The following is a 21,089-nucleotide window of genomic DNA, read 5'->3' as shown; positions in this document are numbered from 1 at the left end:
TTACGTTCATAAGGCTGAGTTTTTTTGTAACTGATTCTTGCACAGTTGAAAGAATTTTACAAGATCTTTGCTATTAGCAACTTGCTTTAAATAAGTGTTCTCAAAACTTACATTTCTGGAAACTATTTTGCAATTACCTCCCCTATACCAGCTTGTTGTGTGGTGAATTAACAACCTCTTTCTGTCTTAAGTGAATGTTGTGTTAAAAAGAAATACAGAGTTATATTGTGATGATGTCTTTGTACTTTTGATTAATACAGGAGATGAAAGGTACACGTCACCACACCGCACCAAGTTTAAGTTTGTGGTTACAATACACAGTAATAGTGCAATGTCTTGACGTTTGTGATGTGAAGGAAGTATTACGTTCATTATCAACATTAAAAATTCAAAAAGAAAGTCATATTTTATTGCCTTTTCTTTGAGATAAATGTTGTAAAATTCTAAAGGTTTAATAAATTTTGTATAAGAATAAGATACATGTATCAGCAAACACTGACAGGTTTTACTAAACCTTGCCACTATGACCATCCAACAGGATGCTTGGTGGTTAAGGTTTTACTAAACCTTGCCACTATGACTATCCAACAGGATGCTTGGTGGTTAAGCTTATCAATATTACCAAATGAAAACAGATTAATACATTTTGATGTATGAAAGTTTCAAGATTAATATGTATACACATATGTTATGACAATTGTTAAACGAGAAATGTTGTATTGTTTTTATCTGGCAATAAGTCCACGCCTGTTAATAAGCCAGCGAAGTGAATATAATAAGCCCACCTATGTGAGTTTGGATAGAAATACCAACAGTGATATATCATTGTTCTATAATAAGCCCACCCAAGTGAGTTTGAACAGAAATACATTGTTATATTATTGTTCTATAATAATCCCGCCTATGTGAGTTTGAACAGAAATACTTACATTTTTATATCATTGTACTGTAATAATCCCACCTATGCGAGTTTGGATAGAAATACCAACAGTGATATATCATTGTTCTATAATAAGCCCACCTATGTGAGTTTGGATAGAAATACTTACAGTTATATATCATTGTTCTATAATAATCCCACCTATGTGAGTTTGAACAGAAATACTTACATTTTTATATCATTGTACTGTAATAATCCCACCTATGTGAGTTTGAACAGAAATACTTACAGTTATATATCATTGTTCTATAATAAGCCCACCTATGCGAGTTTGGATAGAAATACTTACAGTGTTATATCATTGTTCTATAATAAGCCCACCTATGTGAGTTTGGATAGAAATACTAACAGTGTTATATCATTGTTCTATGATAAGCCCACCTATGTGAGTTTGGATAGAAATACTAACAGTTATATATCATTGTTCTATAATAAGCCCACCCAAGTGAGTTTGGATAGAAATACTTGCATTGTTATATCATTGTTCTATAATAAGCCCACATACATGAGTTTGGATAGAAATACTAGTAGTGTTATATCATTGTTCTATAATAAGCCCACCTATGCGAGTTTGAACAGAAATACTTACATTTTTATATCATTGTACTGTAATAATCCCACCTATGCGAGTTTGGATAGAAATACCAACAGTGATATATCATTGTTCTATAATAAGCCCACCCAAGTGAGTTTGGATAGAAATACTTGCATTGTTATATCATTGTTCTATAATAAGCCCACCTATGCGAGTTTGGATAGAAATACTTACAGTTATATATCATTGTTCTATAATAAGCCCACCCAAGTGAGTTTGGATAGAAATACTTGCATTGTTATATCATTGTTCTATAATAAGCCCACATACGTGAGTTTGGATAGAAATACTAACAGTGATATATCATTGTTCTAAAATAAGCCCACCTATGTGAGTTTGGATAGAAATAGTAACAGTGATATATCATTGTTCTATAATAATCCCACCTATGTGAGTTTGGATAGAAATACCAACAGTGATATATCATTGTTCTATAATAAGCCCACCCAAGTGAGTTTGGATAGAAATACTTGCATTGTTATATCATTGTTCTATAATAAGCCCACCTATGCGAGTTTGGATAGAAATACTTACAGTTATATATCATTGTTCTATAATAAGCCCACCCAAGTGAGTTTGGATAGAAATACTTGCATTGTTATATCATTGTTCTATAATAAGCCCACATACGTGAGTTTGGATAGAAATACTAACAGTGATATATCATTGTTCTATAATAAGCCCACCCAAGTGAGTTTGAACAGAAATACATTGTTATATAATTGTTCTATAATAATCCCACCTATGCGAGTTTGGATAGAAATACTAGTAGTGTTATATCATTGTTCTATAATAAGCCCACCTATGCGAGTTTGGATAGAAATACTAGTAGTGTTATATCATTGTTCTAAAATAAGCCCACCTATGTGAGTTTGGATAAAAATAGTAACAGTGATATATCATTGTTCTATAATAAGACCACCTACCGTATTTTCACTAAACCCCTGGAATACCTCATCGTCAGAATCATGCTGGAAAATATGATCCTCGCTGCCGTCCAGCGAATTTGTGATACCGCATTTTTTGAACGATCTTCTGATTGTGTCCGGGCTAATGCTATCCCATGCTGTCTTGACCCAAGACAACATTACAGCTTTAGATGGGGCTTTACGATTCCCTGCTTTGGTTTTCTCAATGGGGCCATTGAAACACCATTTGTCATACAACTCTCCTCTCCAAGTTTTTAGCCAACCATCATCAAATGGTGGGGTATTCAAATCGCCTTGCGTCTGTGGTCCGTGGTCCGTCCGTCCGTCCGTAAACAATTTTTGTTACCGCTATTTCTGGAAAAGTACTGGATAGATATTTCTCAAATTTCATATGCAGGTTCCCCTTGGTCCCTAGTTGTGCATTGTACCTTTTTTGGATTGATTCGAATTCAAGATGGCCGACAGGTGGCCATATTGGATTTTGGAAGTAAAAGTTTGTTACCGCTATTTCTGAGAAAGTACTGGATGGATCTTTCTGTAATTTTATATCCAGTTTCCCCTTGGTCCCTAGTTGTGCATTGTACCTTTTTTGGATTGATTCGAATTCAAGATGGCCGACAGGTGGCCATATTGGATTTTGAAAGTAAAAGTTTGTTACCACTATTTCTGAGAAAGTACTGGATGGATCTTTCTGTAATTTCATATGCAGGTTCCCTTTGGTTCCAAGTTGTGCATTGTAGTTTTTTGGACTGATCGGAAATCAAGATGGCTGACAGGCAGCCATCTTGAATTTTGAGAGTAAAATCTTGTTACTGCTATATCTGAGGAAATACTGGATGGATCCTTCTGATATTTCATAGATATTGGTTTCCCTTGGTCCCTAGTTGTGCATTGTACCTTTTTTTGGACTGAGTTGAAATCAAGGTGGCCCACAGGCCGCCACCTTGGATATCGACAGTAATACAGCACAAACATATTGTCCATTATCCACCTGTAACTGACTGCTATCTAATAATACTTTGGGATCTTTTTCAAATGATATTTGCTAATAAGTGCTTGATAAAAATATCTTGTGCCATCATTGAGTACATTCAATGAAGACCAGTTCATGAACATTTACAACACCTGTAACAAACAAAAAAAATAAACAAATCTTCAAGAACTGAAAATAGATCCTCAAATAGTGGGCGCCAAGATCCCTCTGGGATCTCTTGTTGTTTGAAGGGTTTATTCCATGACACATCTGCTGGCTGTAGCTTACATGTACATCCTCTGGGTATAACACAGATGTCTGAATTATATTTTTGACGAACCAGTTTTTTTACATCTTCAGTAAGATGACCACGGAAAGCGTCCCATACTAATAACCGCCTAGCTGTATTATTCACACCCCAGAGTTTTTTTAACCAAAATTTTATACTTTCCTCATTTGCCCAGGATTTTTGTCCGGCCCCGCACATGTATACCACAATACCACTTGGTATGTCATCTTTCGGAAGGGGACGAATGCCTGGCATGTGCACAAGGGGGGCGATTTTAGTCCCATCGGCATATGCTGCCAGTGTCACCGTTATTTTTTTTGTTTTTCGTGGCCAGTACTGTAAACTCTGACCTCCTTTTCCCCCTTTATTGCTAATGTCGATTTTCCTGGCATGTCAAACCACACCGGGGTTTGGTCCATGTTAGCGATATGGCTATCGGGGTATTCTCGTAGCCGACGCATTCTTAACACGAAATTCAAAAAACTGTCAATACGATCATCAATTAATGAAACTTCATGTTGTGCCACATGCGTAGATCGCCTGAACGAAATGTTATGTCTCTTTTTGAATTTAGAAACCATCCATATGAGGCTTTGAACGATTGACTACCATTTGCCTTATGCATACGCAGGGCCTCAAACCGCAATGCTTTCCCAGTCACTCGTATTCCGGCCTCCCGTCTGTCCTGAAGCCATCTCATCAGATTTTTGTCAATATCTTCATATCTGACATGCCTCCCACCTCCTTTACAGTGTTTAGATGTTTTAGAAAGATTTTTAAATTTTTCTTTGTTTTGACACCAGTCCTGCACTCGTTTTCAGTCAACACGAAACACTTTCGCGGCGGCATGTTTACCCTTCTCCTCTGCAAAGGCGATTACTTTAAGCTTGAAAGCAGTGTCATAACTTCGTTTTGTCCCAGACATTGTTATCAGGTATGTGGGATTTATTAAGAAAAAGACTGGCTTATATACCGCTGTATTTTTTTATTTTGTTATGCAAACTAGGCCTACAAGCGATGATGAACATTGTACGTTTTTGACTGAAGCTGACATGATTGACATCGTGTCATTTCATACAAGAATTCAGGTTATCAGAATGCAATTGACAACAATGCAATTTTCAAATGCATTCTTTGCTGAGTAATTCATTAGTTTGTTAAACAATGTTTTTAAGTGGCAGCCATGGCATGTCATGACCAACAAATTATGAAATTTTGTGTTCTATTAATCGCCCCCTGTCTGAAAAATTTCACGCCCACGGGGCATTTATTGGAATAAATACGGTAGTGATTTTTTTTGTAAAACCATGAAAGCTAAACTTCATGGAAATTGTCTTGGTCTGGATAAGAATGTACCGCAACTAACCTTGGGTAAACAGCTGTAATCAGGTATGAAAATGATGTGTAACCACAATTTCCCCAAAACACACCTTGATCACTTTAGCTTGATAATTGATGATAAAAATAAAACATAAAATATTGTATATGATCCAACAGATATACAAAACGCTTGTGTAAATCTTCTAGATTGGTACATGGAGGAGAACATGTGATGGAATTTTTTTTGTTCAAGAAAATCTTCCTTTTTCCTTGACTCACTTTATGAAAAATTCCATTCTTTACAATGATTGTCTCTAGATACAGATATGTATCATCAAAATCTACACCAAAAACATAAAAAAAATAACAAATAAATAAAAAAACATGTTTTCTATAGTATTAGAAAGACAATGTTTTATCTGTATGTTTCCTTGTGGAATAAGAAGAGAAAGTGTGTCAGTTCCGTACTTGATAATGAAATGCCAGTATATATCTGACAAGTTCCCCTAATAGATACGCATCATTTCATGCTGCATTTGTTTACAAATTCAATCCTTAGTGATCAAAGGCATTTTGTTCAATCTGAATAATGAAACTCTATCATGATGTGTCAAGACACTTATATTTACAGGAGAAAATGCTGGTAATTAAATTTGTATGAGGGTGTTAAGAATCAAATGTCTGTCTGGGACTGGTTTACCTGCTGGTGGTTCATGTTCGTCGTTAATTTTAAAAACATGTTGGAGGATTGTAGGCGTAATTACACGCATAAGTTTGGCAGGTTAGTGTAGATAGACATTAGAAATAAAGAATGCTTCTGTATCCGGTTGATGAGAGAACTTAATCTCAAATTCTACACATAGATTGATTGATTACTGCTGGCAGTGGTCGTACACCTGTCGTTGTCTGTACTGGTGAGATTCTGGATACGGACAGTAGTAGGTGGTCCTATCAGAATCACCAGAGAAAATTTCAGGGCCATTTTCAAGTGCAAATCATTAATTTATAGTTTTGAAAATAAAAATTTTCAAAACCTTTGCTCCTTTTAAATTGCTAGTAACATCTATAGAGTTTAATAGCAAACATAAATAAATTTCTGGTCTGATTTTTGTAAGATATAGTGGATGCAATATTCTGCAATGTAGAGAAGTGATGCACTTTGTTACATTCTGTTGTACTGGGTGGTCCTGTGATGCAGTGGTAACACATGCCTTTCATCTAGAGACGTCCGGGGTTCGATTCCTGAACGTGAAAAAGGATACAGGTCACTTGCCCAACCACGTGGGTTTCCCATGCATGCTCCAGATTTCTCCCATAGTAAGACTCCTATTAAATTGTCAGAGCCAACAAGAGTGATTGATTTAAGTTGGAAAAAACTTGTATGCAGTTATTGTAAAATAAATGAGGTTTAATTAATCTTTTGATCATATATACATTGTTTATATAATTACTAATAATGATTGCGATGTCACAATGAACACAGTGATGATGGCATATCATACAAGACAGTAGGAGCTGTGTGAGATTGATTGTGGAAGAATTTATAGCATTTAAATTCAAAAACATATAAAAATGTTATAAAAAATTTCTTAAACTGCTGAGGAGCACATGTTGTGGTTTGAAAGAGATGGATTGAACACTGATGGAGGGGATTTCCTGACAAGATTTTTATATTAAAATGTTCAAGAATTACACAGCGCATCAAATCTTTCAATATTTGTTGAATCATTGAATCAGAGAAACATCATTTCCTGTCATATTTATAAAACCTACCAAGTTAAGGAATTTCTGGACGAGAAAGGTACTCTGCTCAGGGGTAGTGTATAACCTTATACACCCATTCACTCAAATATTCTTGTTGATGGGATTTTCTTTTCATATCTATTTATTTATTCACAAACCTATTGTACCGTTTAAATTTTGTCAAGCTTATTTCATTTTTAAAACTGTCAGTGTGTCGACATATCACAAACTACTGGATACATGCATTTTGCTGATAGGGAGATGAGATTTAGGACATGGTAAACAGAAAGGGAGATGAGATTTGGGACATGGTAAACAGAAAGGGAGATGAAGTTTGGGACATGGTAAACAGAAAGGGAGATGAGATTGGGGTCATGGTAAACAGAAAGGGAGATGAGATTGGGGACATGGTAAACAGAAAGGGAGATGAGATTTGGGACATGGTAAACAGAAAGGGAGATGAGATTTGGGACATGGTAAACAGAAAGGGAGTTGAGATTTGGGACATGGTAAACAGAAAGGGAGATGAGATTGGGGACATGGTAAACAGAAAGGGAGATGAGATTGGGGACATGGTAAACAGAAAGGGAGATGAGATTTGGGACATGGTAAACAGAAAGGGAGATGAGATTGGGGACATCGTAAACAGAAAGGGAGATGAGATTGGGGACATCGTAAACAGAAAGGGAGATGAAATTTGGGACATCGTAAACAGAAAGGGAGATGAGATTGGGGACATGGTAAACAGAAAGGGAGATGAGATTGGGGACATGGTAAACAGAAATGGAGATGAGATTTGGGACATCGTAAACAGAAAGGGAGATGAGATTTGGGACATGGTAAACAGAAAGGGAGATGAGATTTGGGACATCGTAAACAGAAAGGGAGATGAGATTGGGGACATGGTAAACAGAAATGGAGATGAGATTTGGGACATCGTAAACAGAAAGGGAGATGAGATTTGGGACATGGTAAACAGAAAGGGAGATGAGATTGGGGACATGGTAAACAGAAATGGAGATGAGATTTGGGACGACATAAACAGAAAACAATGTGTTCTATGCAATTGAAATATTGCTTGTTTGATTACTGGGTATATAACTCTGTCAATACTAGCCAGGGTCTCCTTGTAGTAGCTGGTGGCTACCTCATTAAACAACATACAGGAGGACCATCCAGAACAATCAGGGTAAAGTGTATCGCTCAAGGACTCAATACCATCAGCATAGATTGGTCCAGTTTCCAGTTTCTCCAGAAACACAAGCCACCACATGTAGGGAGGATCGAACTGTGAACCTCGGGTCTTCACCGGAGGTCAAGTAGGCCGATTTTCTAACCAACAGAACTATTGTAGGTTCTTATAGAACAGAAGGAACCATTAAATTAATATGAATATGCACAAGTTTGATGTAATAAAGTATATGCATTCATCTTAAGCAGCCCTTGATCAAATTCGTATTTAGATGCAAGTTACAAATCTAATTATTACAAGAAAAGTAATGGGAAAACATCTGAGCCTTTGCCAGAATTCTTCAAAGGCAGAAAATTGAAAGATAACTTCTCATTGGATGCAGGTAAATGATATTATTACTTTTTCCTACACGTGTATATAATGATTGTCAGTGCTATTTTGAAAAGGCGCTACTCCTTATTGTAGATGTAAATCCTTATGAATAGAAGTGCAGCGATGGTTAAGATTTCAAGCATGGGCGTAACCAAGACTGATCTAAATATATTTTGTCAACATTATAAACTTGAGCAGTGTCACGGCTATTTTCATTATGCCCGTTAAATTTTTGTACATAAATCAGTTTAATATGTAAATGTACCCTTGGTTTAGCCTATAATGCACTCTGGCAGAGATCAGGGAAAGGTCAATTCCATTTACGTCTGTAGAAATAAAATTGAATTAAAAGATCATTTTCACTAGTTAAATACTTTAACTTTTTAATCTTCTGACAGACTAATTTGTTTTGATAAATAGAATAATAATTACTTGTTTAAATATCTTTACACATGAAATGATATCAGAACATTTTTACTGAACTTTTCCTTCTGAATATAAAACTATCATTGTCATCACAATTTTGTTTGGGGTGTGGTATCCAAAAAAATGAAATCCATCATAATTATGTAACATACATTATATATATTGTTTTTATTGATAGTATCTTAACACGAGAGTGTTTCTTGTGACCTTGGGTATTTGTATTCAAGTACCTTCACCCTACAATTTACTTCTAAAGAAGCCTATAGATAGTTGAACAAAGCATGTTCTGTGTCCAGTAAGTTGTCTGCATTATGTAGATTCATTAGTTAATAAGCCCACCCTCATCTGTCGCAGTTTCAGTAGAAAAGTCAACAGTTGCGTCATCAATGTCTTGTAATTAAAATCTTGTGCATGATTTTCCTACTGTAAGTCAAAGGTCATTTGTTGAACGGTAAGAAATGTCAAATATATAGACAGTAATTTCTTCGTTGTTGATGAATATGAGACAGGTTTAGAATATATATAAGGCTCTTTGACACATTAAAAGATTGCAGGATGATACTTTTAAACACTAAACTTAAAACACTTGATTATATTCATATTTTGAACGATAAGTATGACTTAGGTAACATATTAAAAACTTTGTGTATAAATGATAAAAAAAGATAATTCCTTTTAAATATCTACCATTTATTGATTCATATATTGTTAGATAAACTCACGTTAACTAGAAAACAGTGTTAGTTAATGTTGTTCAAGGGAGACAACTTTATATGTAAATTGCTGTAATTGTAAATTACATGAGGAACACTGAACATTGTAAAATTGACTTGATGACCTATGTTTGGCAATAGCAATCTGTGTTTCCCTTGTTATCTCTTTTTCAGTGTTAATGTGTATTTAAATTGTATCAGGTAAATATCAAATTTGATTTTGAGACAAACACTTGAACAGTTATCATGTTAGTGTGTTAGACAGATATATGAAGCAAGTATGATTATTGTAATGTATTAATTAAAAGAAAGAAATATTTACTGTTCATTAATGTTACTATACCTGCAATGTGTATGTCTTTTTAATATGACTAGGTCATACAGGGAGCTGGTACTCCAACTTCAGTAGAAAAACAGTGTACTTATTTAATGGTACACTGTATGAACGTCTATTGTTATGCCAAGCTTTGTATATAAATATGGTAGCATAGTATAGAAAATAAACAGACCATGGATTTGAGATTTCGAGATTTCTGTAATATATTATTAGTATGATATCTTGTCAAATATTCTATTGTATGAAATCAAACAATTATTTGAAACTGTCTTTTGGGACAAATTTTCGGTCTTTTATGATAAATTGAAAACAGACATGTCCTGTTTCCTGTATAATATTTTACCCTAGTGATGATCTGAGAGTTTTAGGTATCCTAAAGGATTATCAGATAAGTGTATACATTTGGTACCAGAGTAGCATAACTGATAGATCACATGTTTATATACTGTTTTCTTTATTCCCAGGATATCGCATGCTTTCATTGTGATTTTGATCACCTTCCTTAAAATTAATACAACTACAATGTATTTTAGTTTTTCAAAAAATATTGAAATGATACCTACAGTGTCCATTTCAGTTTGTTTAAATTTTGAAAAATGATATTTTTGAAGGTAAAATTTGATATGCCTCACCACCTCATGAAATTATCAACAGCCTGTCTCTGCATTTTTCTCACTGAAACTAATCCATCATCCTGCTCCCCCACGCATAAGATGACACGATATGTAAAGTGATAATACGTAATTGTATGGTATTCCAGCGGAAAATAGACTACATGATGAATACAGCTATCAGCCAAATCATGTCTGTTTGAAAAAGTGACATTCACCGTTTAAGATGTGCTGTCAGATTGTGATTATCACTAAGAACAGCTTGTCAGCTGGGAATATTAGCTAAAAATTTCATATGTTGACCTGTGAAATTCATCACAATCCCTACATTTTCATGATTATGTTTCTTGGGTATTACCCAATAAAGTTTTGAAAACACACTTGTGTTTTGTTGTCTGGCTAACTGTTGGCAGATAATGTGCATTTTATCTTTATGAGATATAACTATTTTTTTAACGCAAATCTATTATTGACAGATGTATCTTATATCATGCATCTTCCATTTTGATTTAACATTCCGATGTTAAGCATAATAGCTTACATTCAATACCAGACAGACAGACAAATGAGAAAATCACTGTCGAGTCTGATAACATTCACTAAATTTCTGAAATCGGGGCAATATGCTTCTTATGATCGAGAATTAATATTTGCAATAGAACATCCAGATCTTAATTACTGAAGTTTTATGGAAGAAAGATGATGAACAGAACTTGTTTGGATGTTGTCAATCAATAGTTGTTCATTATCAAGCGATGCGGTTGTGGCACTACACACCTGTAACTACTATGAACAGACGGAGCACTAAGAATACTGATGGGTAAAGCAGATGCATCATCCTCTATTAACAGCAGTTATGGGTTGGATGTGATTCAAATACAATTAAATTTTTTATCGTAGTAGACTTAGAGAAATCAAGGAAATGAAATACACCAGCGCTAGAGTGATGTAATGTACATTTCCGAAGATAAAACTATTCTTGTGTCGGTAATTACCGTTTCTGTGTTAGTAGAATGCAGGGATGTCTTAATAGCACTTACCGATTTCTGGACTTAGCGAAAGTTAGCAATGCCATAACGTTAATGTAGTCGATGAAGATATTAGTTTATTTGCTTGTTTCACAATATTGATGTACATGTCACTAAAATCCATTTCTAAACCTAGTAATCATATAATTATGGTTTACAACAAATTATGTGGTAAATTACAAGGTCAGATCATTTCATGGAGAAACTACACTAATTTTAGGTGACGAAGCTTATTTTGGAAAGCCAAAAACAATGGTCTAATCTTATGTATTAAATGAATGTTTGTAGAACAACATTTTATATAGGTTTAATGTCTGTACCAGGAACATACTTAAGAAACAAAATATCATGGATTGGCTTATAACTATCTGAAATGCAGTTTGTTTTGTTTCTATATCTTCTGTATGTGTTTCAACGTTGGATTAAGTCCAATATGCCATTTTCTCAAACTTTTGGTGAGTCCTGTTACTAGGATGTTTCGAGGTAGCTACTTTCAAAAATATGGGAAATAGCATTGTCCCAAAAATCTTCCCTAGAATCATATTCATTCACCACAAAAGACAAACCTACATCAATTTTTCACTGTCTTTATAGATCAGTGTTGCCTTGTTGTTAGTTCTTTTAATTGTTAATTGAAAATCATCATTACCACCAAAACAAAACTCAGATTTATCGGGGTTTTACGATTGAACAATTTCAGGCATATTATCTGTGTTAATTTTCTCTATATTAATTACAAATCAAAATATACAGAAAACAATATATCAATAGTCTAGATAGAGCTTTTATAAAGATAAGTTTTGACTTCAGAGATGTTTTCACTTGAATTATTACTGTTGCAGTCATGGGAAAGGCAGAAGGTGGAGGAGAGCTATGGCATGGTCATGTTACTGCTCTGACAATCGCTCCAGAGTACAGGCGGCTCGGTCTTGCTGGCAAACTTATGAACATACTTGAGGAAATCTCAGAAAAGTAAGTTTATATTTACATTGTCTAAATGTTAAAATGTGATTGATATAAAGAGGACAGCAATGTATTTTCAAAAAAAAAAAAAAATTAAAATTTTAACACACAAATTATATGACCAGCATTCTATGAGTTATCTCCCCTTCCGTTTCTGATGTAAAAAGAGTTGCTTGCTGGTACGTCATCCTGGGTTACACCACATTATATACTCAGATAACCATCATTATCATATTACAGTATTTATCCTGTATTAAGCCCACCTCTAATGCCCTCTATTTCAAATCAGCGTTATGATGTCAAGGACTGTTTCTGATGTAAATACAACAAAAAAAAAAATGAAAAACTCTAATGATACATACATTTGATATTTTCCAAAACATAAAATTTTATGTGCTGTGGTCGGTCTAATTTGAAAGTCTCCACGCTTTTTTCACCCATTTCACCGGTTTGTCAATTAGGAGAAAGTAATAAACTGAAGTTTAATGTTAAGCAGCAGAAAAATTCAAAAATCTTAAAAATCAAGTTTTATTGTGAAATAAAATAAAGCTATGGAATGTCTCCCCATAAAAACAATTATATTAATATTTCAAAGTCATTCTAATCCATCTGAGTAAGGATAATAGCGTTAGAATATGTAATATGAACTCATTTTCATTACAATGTCTGTTGTCAAGAAAATGGTGATATTGTCTGAAAAAGAAGTTGATGTTAGAAAGTTTTACTTGTTGGAGAAAGACTGGATTACTTCTAATGTGTGTGAATTGAAGGAGTGATTATAGAAAGTTTTACTTGTTGGAGAAAGACAGGAATACTTCTAATGTGTGTGAATTAGAGGAGTGAGCGTTTGATGTGAAGTACCATTGGTTACAGGAAACACTGCTACTTTGTCGACCTCTTTGTGCGGGTGTCAAACAAGGTGGCTGTGGAGATGTACAACAAGCTTGGTTACGCAGTGTACCGGAGAGTCATCGAGTACTATTCGGGCGAAGTTGACGAGGATGCTTTTGGTGAGTACAAGTTATGCATTATATTGAAATTCAATATCAAGAAAGTTCATACAGATATTTCCACGTGAAATAAAAAATATCAAATACCAGAATAGTGTAAAATTAAGTCAAACCTGTCCTGAAGGCCAATAAAATTAACCTCTATATAAAGACCTCCCATTTTAAAGGCCATTTTTCTGCTCCCTTCAGTGGCCTTCATAGACAGTGTTGACTGTAATATCTTTTACATCTACATATTCACATTAATTCCAAATTTACCTAGTACTTAACCATGTCTATAATCTTTGGTTGTTACTGTCTTATTTGAAATAATTTTGTGTGGGTTATTATAATAATGTTATTAGTTCTCAGTTTTAACCTTATCAAAGATTTAGCTATTTTATAGATAAAATCACTTTTTTGTTGGATATACAGTTGAACCTTGTTATCTTGAACTCATAGAACTCAAAGACTCCATTTAATTTTGAAGTATTTGGTCTGTCCTGGCCAACCTTTTCATTAAACATTCAGTCTCACTTGAATTGAAGGTGTATGTAGTGATCATATATGTTCATCATTAAGTCTCCTATTCTGTGTTCACCTAATTTGCTTCTGTTTGCTTCATTGATTTTCCATGGAGTCTTCAGTGAAATCAGGTTACTGGGTCAAAGGTCACGTAAGGTTACTGTTACATGTACTATTTAAATAAAATGAGGCAATTTATATTCGATAGTCTTATAAAAGGGCAATTTAGTTGCTAATATCTGATAGATATGGTCTGTTTATGTGTATGGAGATGTGAACTATTACCACACATATAGTAGTTGTTTATTGGGGAGGGGTAACTATTACCACACATACAGTAACTGTTTATTGGGGAGGGGTGACTATTACCACACATACAGTAACTGTTTATTGGGGAGGGGTGACTATTACCACACATACAGTAACTGTTTATTGGGGAGGGGTGACTATTACCACTCATACAGTAACTGTTTATTGGGGAGGGGTGACTATTTCCACACATACAGTAACTGTTTATTGGGGAGGGGTGACTATTACAACACATACAGTAACTGTTTATTGGGGAGGGGTGACTATTACCACACATACAGTAACTGTTTATTGGGGAGGGGTGACTATTACCACACATACAGTAACTGTGTATTGGGGAAGGGTGACTATTACAACACATACAGTAACTGTTTATTGGGGAGGGGTGACTATTACAACACATACAGTAACTGATTATTGGGGAGGGGTGCCTATTACCACACATACAATAACTGTTTATTGGGGGAGTGACTATTACCACACATACAGTAACTGTTTATTGGGGAGGGGTGACTATTACCACACATACCACTATTACAACACATACAGTAACTGTTTATTGGGGAGGGGTGACTATTACAACACATACAGTAACTGATTATTGGGGAGGGGTGCCTATTACCACACACACAATAACTGTTTATTGGGGGAGTGACTATTACCACACATACAGTAACTGTTTATTGGGGAGGGGTGACTATTACCACACATACAGTAACTGTTTATTGGGAAGGGTGACTATTACCACACATACAGTAACTGTTTATTGGGGAGGGGTGACTATTACCACACATACAGTAACTGTGTATTGGGGAGGGGTGACTATTACCATACATACAGTAACTGTTTATTGGGGAGGGGTGACTATTACCACACATACAGTAACTGTTTATTGGGAAGGGTGACTATTACCACACATACAGTAACTGTTTATTGGGGAGGGGTGACTATTACCATACATACAGTAACTGTTTATTGGGGAGGGGTGACTATTACCACACATACAGTAACTGTTTATTGGGGAGGGGTGACTATTACTACATATACAATAACTGTTTATTGGGGTGGGGGGTGTGTGTGACTATTACCACACATACAGTAACTGTTTATTGGGGGGGGGGTGTGACTATTACCTCATATACAATAACTGTTTATTGGGGTGGGCGGGGGGTGACTATTACCACATATACAGTAGTTGTTTGTTGATGTTTGAAATAAGTTCATGAAAAAATAATGAACTCTTGAAAAGATACAAAGTACAATGTGGATCCCCTTTAGGTCTTTGTCCACTTAATTGTAGTGACAGCCGTAAGTACATGGTGCTTTATAGGTTTAGTCGAGAGGATTACTTAAACACTATGGCATATAGCTTCTTATTCAATATTTAATGAGGTACAAAGAGCCTGATAGTTCTAAACAAAGTTTGTATCAGATATGTACTGTGTATTTCTGTGATGTTCACTCAGTGATTCAATTAAGTGGATAGAGTTGTAACAAGGAACAGCATACTACAGTAGTCTTTTGACTACTGTATCCAGTGGTTACTTACAAAAGTCATCTTGTACTATGTTCTTGATTAACTCATTTTTGTCGCGCCTGTGATGAAGAACTCATTTTCGTTGCGCCTGTAATGAAGAACTCATTTTTGTCTCGTCTGTGATGAAAAACTCATTTTTGTCTCACCAGTGATGAAGAAGCACAGAAATGAATCGAAGCTATAATGTTAGTTTATTACCAGTGTTGATGGTGTCATTGTCAATATTTCACTTTAAATTTGGTGCGTTTTGATCTGCCGCTTATGAAAAGTCCAGAAAACAAGACTGTGGTGTTACCGTACTAGCTGTGTTGGCATAGTTGTCTATATTTCTCTTTACACTGTTTGGTGTCGATCTAATGCTCAAAAAGTATGTAAGTTCAATTGTAACCAAACTTTATGTGAATACCTAGATCATACAGTGGACAATGAAATAGTTAAGTTTTACACATACAAACAAGTCCGGATAAACAAGCCTTACAATGATGCATAACTCTGTATTTTGAATGTTTCTGTTTATCAAGCTGTTAAATCGGGTATTAGCTTCTGTTAAAAATTCTGTAACAGGCTGCATCCTTATGAAGACAACTATTGGAACCATTTTCTGTCCTATGGGCTATGATGGATGTGTAAGATTCAGGATTACTTAATTTTTGTTATATCTTTTTTAAATGTTTAATAATTATTTAATTTAGAGAAAAAATTATTTGTTATGCAAAGAAAAGTATGAAGCACATTGTAAGATACCGGTTATCAAAAGTTAGAAATAGCACCTCCAGCTCTATGTAGTCATTATGAGTCAGCAGCCTTTAACGTCAAAGCTAAAAGGTATAGTTAGCGAGGTTTGGGTCTGTATATTGTACAGCTAACCAGATATTATTACTTTATATATCGAAGTGCTTTCGACTCATTAAAAGTCAGCAGCTTCCAGGGGACTTTTTATAGCTTCCGACTTCCAAGCATGTGCTCAGGCTCTAGAATTGGTCCGAGCATTTGATCTTTATCAATGCTGCATGCAAGACATCATGACAAATTCATTGGGAAGTGTGGTGATGGAATCTGCTTTAGGCTCATCATGAAATAAATTTTGATAATGATGGGTATGTAATGTCCTGCAGACGTACCTGGATGTTTATATTGGGAACTTAAGAGATACTAATTTAGGCAACACAGTTGGTGCCTCAGGATGTATGGCATTTTCATGTGGCACAGATCAGTCTCGTACTTTAGACATTGATTTGATTGTGACTTTTATAAAATCCATATTCAGTGAAGATTTTACTAAAACAGGAAACAAATCCGACTATAAATTTGGCAGAAGTTAGCATTACCAGCTGGTAAAACGAATTTCTCTTGTATAGAATCAGAAACAATGAAACTTTAATGACTTCATAATCTTCTGGACAATAGAATCCATTCAGTCACACATAAAGTATTGTATATGTTTGATTTTTAGCCGATCTGTTCTTAGGACAAGTCACGCAATCTCCGGCATAACTTTTTCCTTGAAACAAAATCTTCTTTATAAGGGATGGGCCCAAGTTATGATATTGGCTCGTAAAAAACATGGATGAAGAACGACCAAGTTTTTCCAAATAAATAACCTTGACCCACTTTCAAGGTCACGTGTGTCAATGTATTGAAAAATATCAAAACAAGCAACTTCTAAATAAGTAATATGCTCAGGGTCATTAACTGTGGCCTTATGGGTCTTCTAGAAACATCTCTGAGCTAAAAAGCCCAGTCCAGGAACATGATCTTGGTCCTGTAATATGCTGGTATTAAAAATTAAGGTTACCAAGTTTGTTCAAATGAATGACCTTGGCCAACTTTCAAGGTTAATGGTGTCAAATTTCTTAGTTCTTTTAATGACGTCTTTCATTATTTCATCGTGAACATTTATACTGTAAAGAAGGTAAATGATGTATAAGTATGAAGATTTAAATTAACAGTATAAACTCCTTAATTAACAGTATAAACTCCTTAATTAACAGTATAAACTCCTTAATTAACAGTATAAACTCCTTAATTCATCTTGCAGTCTGAAATTGTTTCATGAGCCAATAATTTGTTTAAGTGAATGTCAAACAAGTAGTAAAATGGGTGAAAATATTGTCTGCTATCAAAATATTCCAGAAGATTGAAAATTGATGAGAAACATTTAGTTGCTTCCATCAGTGCCATCTTTTTAATATTGAAAATGAGGTAAATGAATGGTGGGTAAGTGATGTAATGAGTCTATATTTAGAAAATGAAAGTACTTTTGGGGATTTCCCTAGATGAAATTAATCTTGTTAAAGTGGCCTAGTGACTGCCTCTCCATTTCTGAAATTTGTTAAGTGCCTTGAGTGCTTAATGGGTCAAATACGGTATTACCATGTTTATAAATCCTGAATGTTTCTTTGATCCTCTTCCACTTCTGTTGTTTATATATGAACACTAATTAAGTGAAATACAATGTTGTGTTTGTGCTATGAAGTATTCAAAACATCCTAGTTATCCTGGGCAGAAATTTCCACGGTCACAAATTCCTTGCATGGTGGACATTTTGTAGAATCCCTCAGAAGACAACCCAGATATTTTGTATCCTGTGTATAGCTCAGCATTAGAGTTCCTCAGACAGTACATTGCATAATTATTCAGCAGGTTGTCCTAGATGGCAGATACATGTACTTCATTAGACTAACCTTGGCCAGGTCTTCCCAGCATGTCAAGCTTAACAAAACAAATTTACATAAACATTTTTTTTATTTGTACCAATCCATTTCTTATAATCAAGTGTTTATATCATTTCAGTTGAAGTCAAGAAGTGAAAAAATTTGAATAAATATTTATCATAGTTTTTGCAAATTTCATATTCTTTTTATCAAGCTGACAAATCATTGACGAGTTGTGATCGGGATTCCACATGTGACTGTGGTTGAATGCCGAAATAAAAGACATTAGAATTGCACAAATATGTTGACAATTACCGGCTCTGGGGAAGTATGTGATGAACCTTCTAGTGTATTTCCTGCCTTGCAACGGCAAGATATTCCTGACATGGTCAGGTATTCTCAGATCTTTGCATGCTTTGTATATACATCATCGCTGTAGTGTTAAACAGGGGGTGCAGTCTGTATCTATGGATGTGGAAAAGTCATTATGCAACCACTTCCGGCTGCAAACTGGATTGCTGGAAATTTTATGATTCATAATCATTTTATATCAAGCTTCCATTATTCTTCCTTGAATAGTTTACAAAAATATCAATGTTTTATTATGCTCCCTGGAAATTTTTAAGGAAGCAAATATTTGCCACCTGTTCTTTCCTGCTGTCTGTCTTTACATCCATCCTTTTTTGCCACAGCTTATATTACACATTTAAGCAAGGATGATGAAACTTGGTGTATACATTGATCACACTGATGTGCAGTGTACCAAATTCTGTACCTGAATCCCAAAAGTAAAGAGTTATTGCCCTTTGTTTAAAATTGTATGTCTTATAAAGTTGTTTTCAGGGAGCATTATCAGTTTTACTGATACTCTTGTTTCTAAGAGAACTTGTTTCATTTGATCTTGCCATCAGTTAAAGTATATGTATCATGAATGTAGAAATTTTACTTTATAAACTGTCAAAGGTATGACTGTTATTTATTTGATAAAGCCATCCAAGTAACTTTTACTAAGATTTTGTTTCTTTGGCGTTTTGATTCAGCTCCATATAAACAATGAAAATCATCAAAGTTGAAAAGATAATCTGTCGTATATTTACCTTTTTATACATTTGTTAAAGTAATGACATGATATAATACCAAATGAAGAGTGTCCATCAGTCCATTACTCTGTGCGTCTGTCTTACTGTCATTCCAAGTTCATATCATAATGAAGTCTTTTACATTCCTCCTGTTATAGGGAAACTCTAATCATGTTGGCAAATTTTGGGCTATTTTGTACTTATTTTTTCCTAGTGATTCTAAAACTATTGCCAGCATCAAAATATATCTTTTCTAAGGTCGGACAAGTGGAAATGGTAGGAATATTTCTGCCAATATAAAATTAGACTGTCTAAATATAGAACATTGGAGAATCCAGAACTCAGACACTTACTAGGTCATTCAGTCTGTAGGCGGGTCACTTATACTTTTTACTGGGATTGGAATGCCATTGGTTTGTTCAGAATATTTCTTGTCAGTTTTAAAATATTCACTAATATTTCACACTGTTTAGTTGATATAAAGCAAATCTGTTGTGGCTGAATCTTGGTGGAAGTAATGTTTGTAAATTGATTTAGCTAGATCTACATGAAATTTCTATAAATTAAATATCTTAAATTTGTTTTGTGGTGAACTTTTAATGTACAATTTCAAAAACAACACAAGACGATCGTTTTGTAAGAAACAACATATGAAATCTTAACTTGTACTGAATATTCCTTTCATTCCAAATTCTTCAGTAAATCAGGATTCCATTTAGGTGTTATTCCTAAGAATACCTTTCTTCCGTAAATCAGGATTCCATTTAGGTGTTATTCCTAAGAATACCTTTCTTCCGTAAATCAGGATTCCATTTAGGTGTTATTCCTAAGAATACCTTTCTTCAGTAAATCAGGATTCCATTTAGGTGTTATTCCTAAGAATACCTTTGTCCCTATTCGATGATACCAGGTAGTACATGTAACTACAGAATAGTGTAAGAGATCTGTGACTAAGGTCCTAAGTGTTATGATGCCAAGGCATATGCTATTTCTTTGTAAGTAAAAGAGCTGGACATTGTACTCATCGTTTGAAGTATGGAGATCTGTCATTTGTCTATTCTAAGTTGTACTCAGCTGATGAAGTGAGTCAGGGATATTGTTAGTTAGTATGGGTATCACAAAATAACCACGAACAAATGAAGGAAAATCAGTGTTAAGACCTGTCTGCAATTAAAATCAACTTTAAAACCTCAAGGCAACTTGTTCCTATTGTTAAAGGTCATAGTTCATGTGTCCTTTGTAATTAATGTACCAAAGTCCAGTAGTTCATAAGTACTTTAATTGGTGTGTTGAAGGTCATAGTTCATATTCAGTGTGATATGTAAAGGTCATAGTTCATTTGTGCCTTAATTGACGTGTCAAAGGTTATTACTGATATTTACTACTTCTTATGAGTTAGTTGTTGAACAGTAGTTTTACAGGAGAAGTTTCATCACTAATGCAGTTCATACATTTCTGCCATTGGCATTCAATAAATAGTTGTTAAAAATACTTGCACTATGTAAGACAGTAGGTCAGAGGTCAAAAGTCAGTAGGCATTTATGTTGGCAGACTATTTGGCAGGA

General features: G+C 34.7%; 1 protein-coding gene across 1 annotated transcript in view; it reads left to right on the top strand.

Moving 5' to 3' along the window:
• Nucleotides 1-21,089, top strand: part of LOC132543515 (N-alpha-acetyltransferase 20-like) — a 44,435-nt gene that overhangs the window by 10,081 nt on the left and 13,265 nt on the right. Inside the window, exons 4-5 of the mRNA XM_060207027.1 lie at nt 12,311-12,440; nt 13,305-13,441. Of these exons, the coding sequence (XP_060063010.1) occupies nt 12,311-12,440; nt 13,305-13,441 (267 nt within the window). The remainder of the gene's footprint in view (nt 1-12,310; nt 12,441-13,304; nt 13,442-21,089) is intronic.

Source organism: Ylistrum balloti, unplaced genomic scaffold, assembly GCF_031769215.1.
Source record: "Ylistrum balloti isolate Yb309-2 unplaced genomic scaffold, AGI_CSIRO_Ybal_v1 Utg369758, whole genome shotgun sequence".
NCBI classification, from domain to species: Eukaryota; Metazoa; Mollusca; class Bivalvia; order Pectinida; family Pectinidae; genus Ylistrum; species Ylistrum balloti.
Note: the sequence above shows the minus strand (reverse complement) of the source record. Positions and strands in the feature narration are given on the sequence as shown.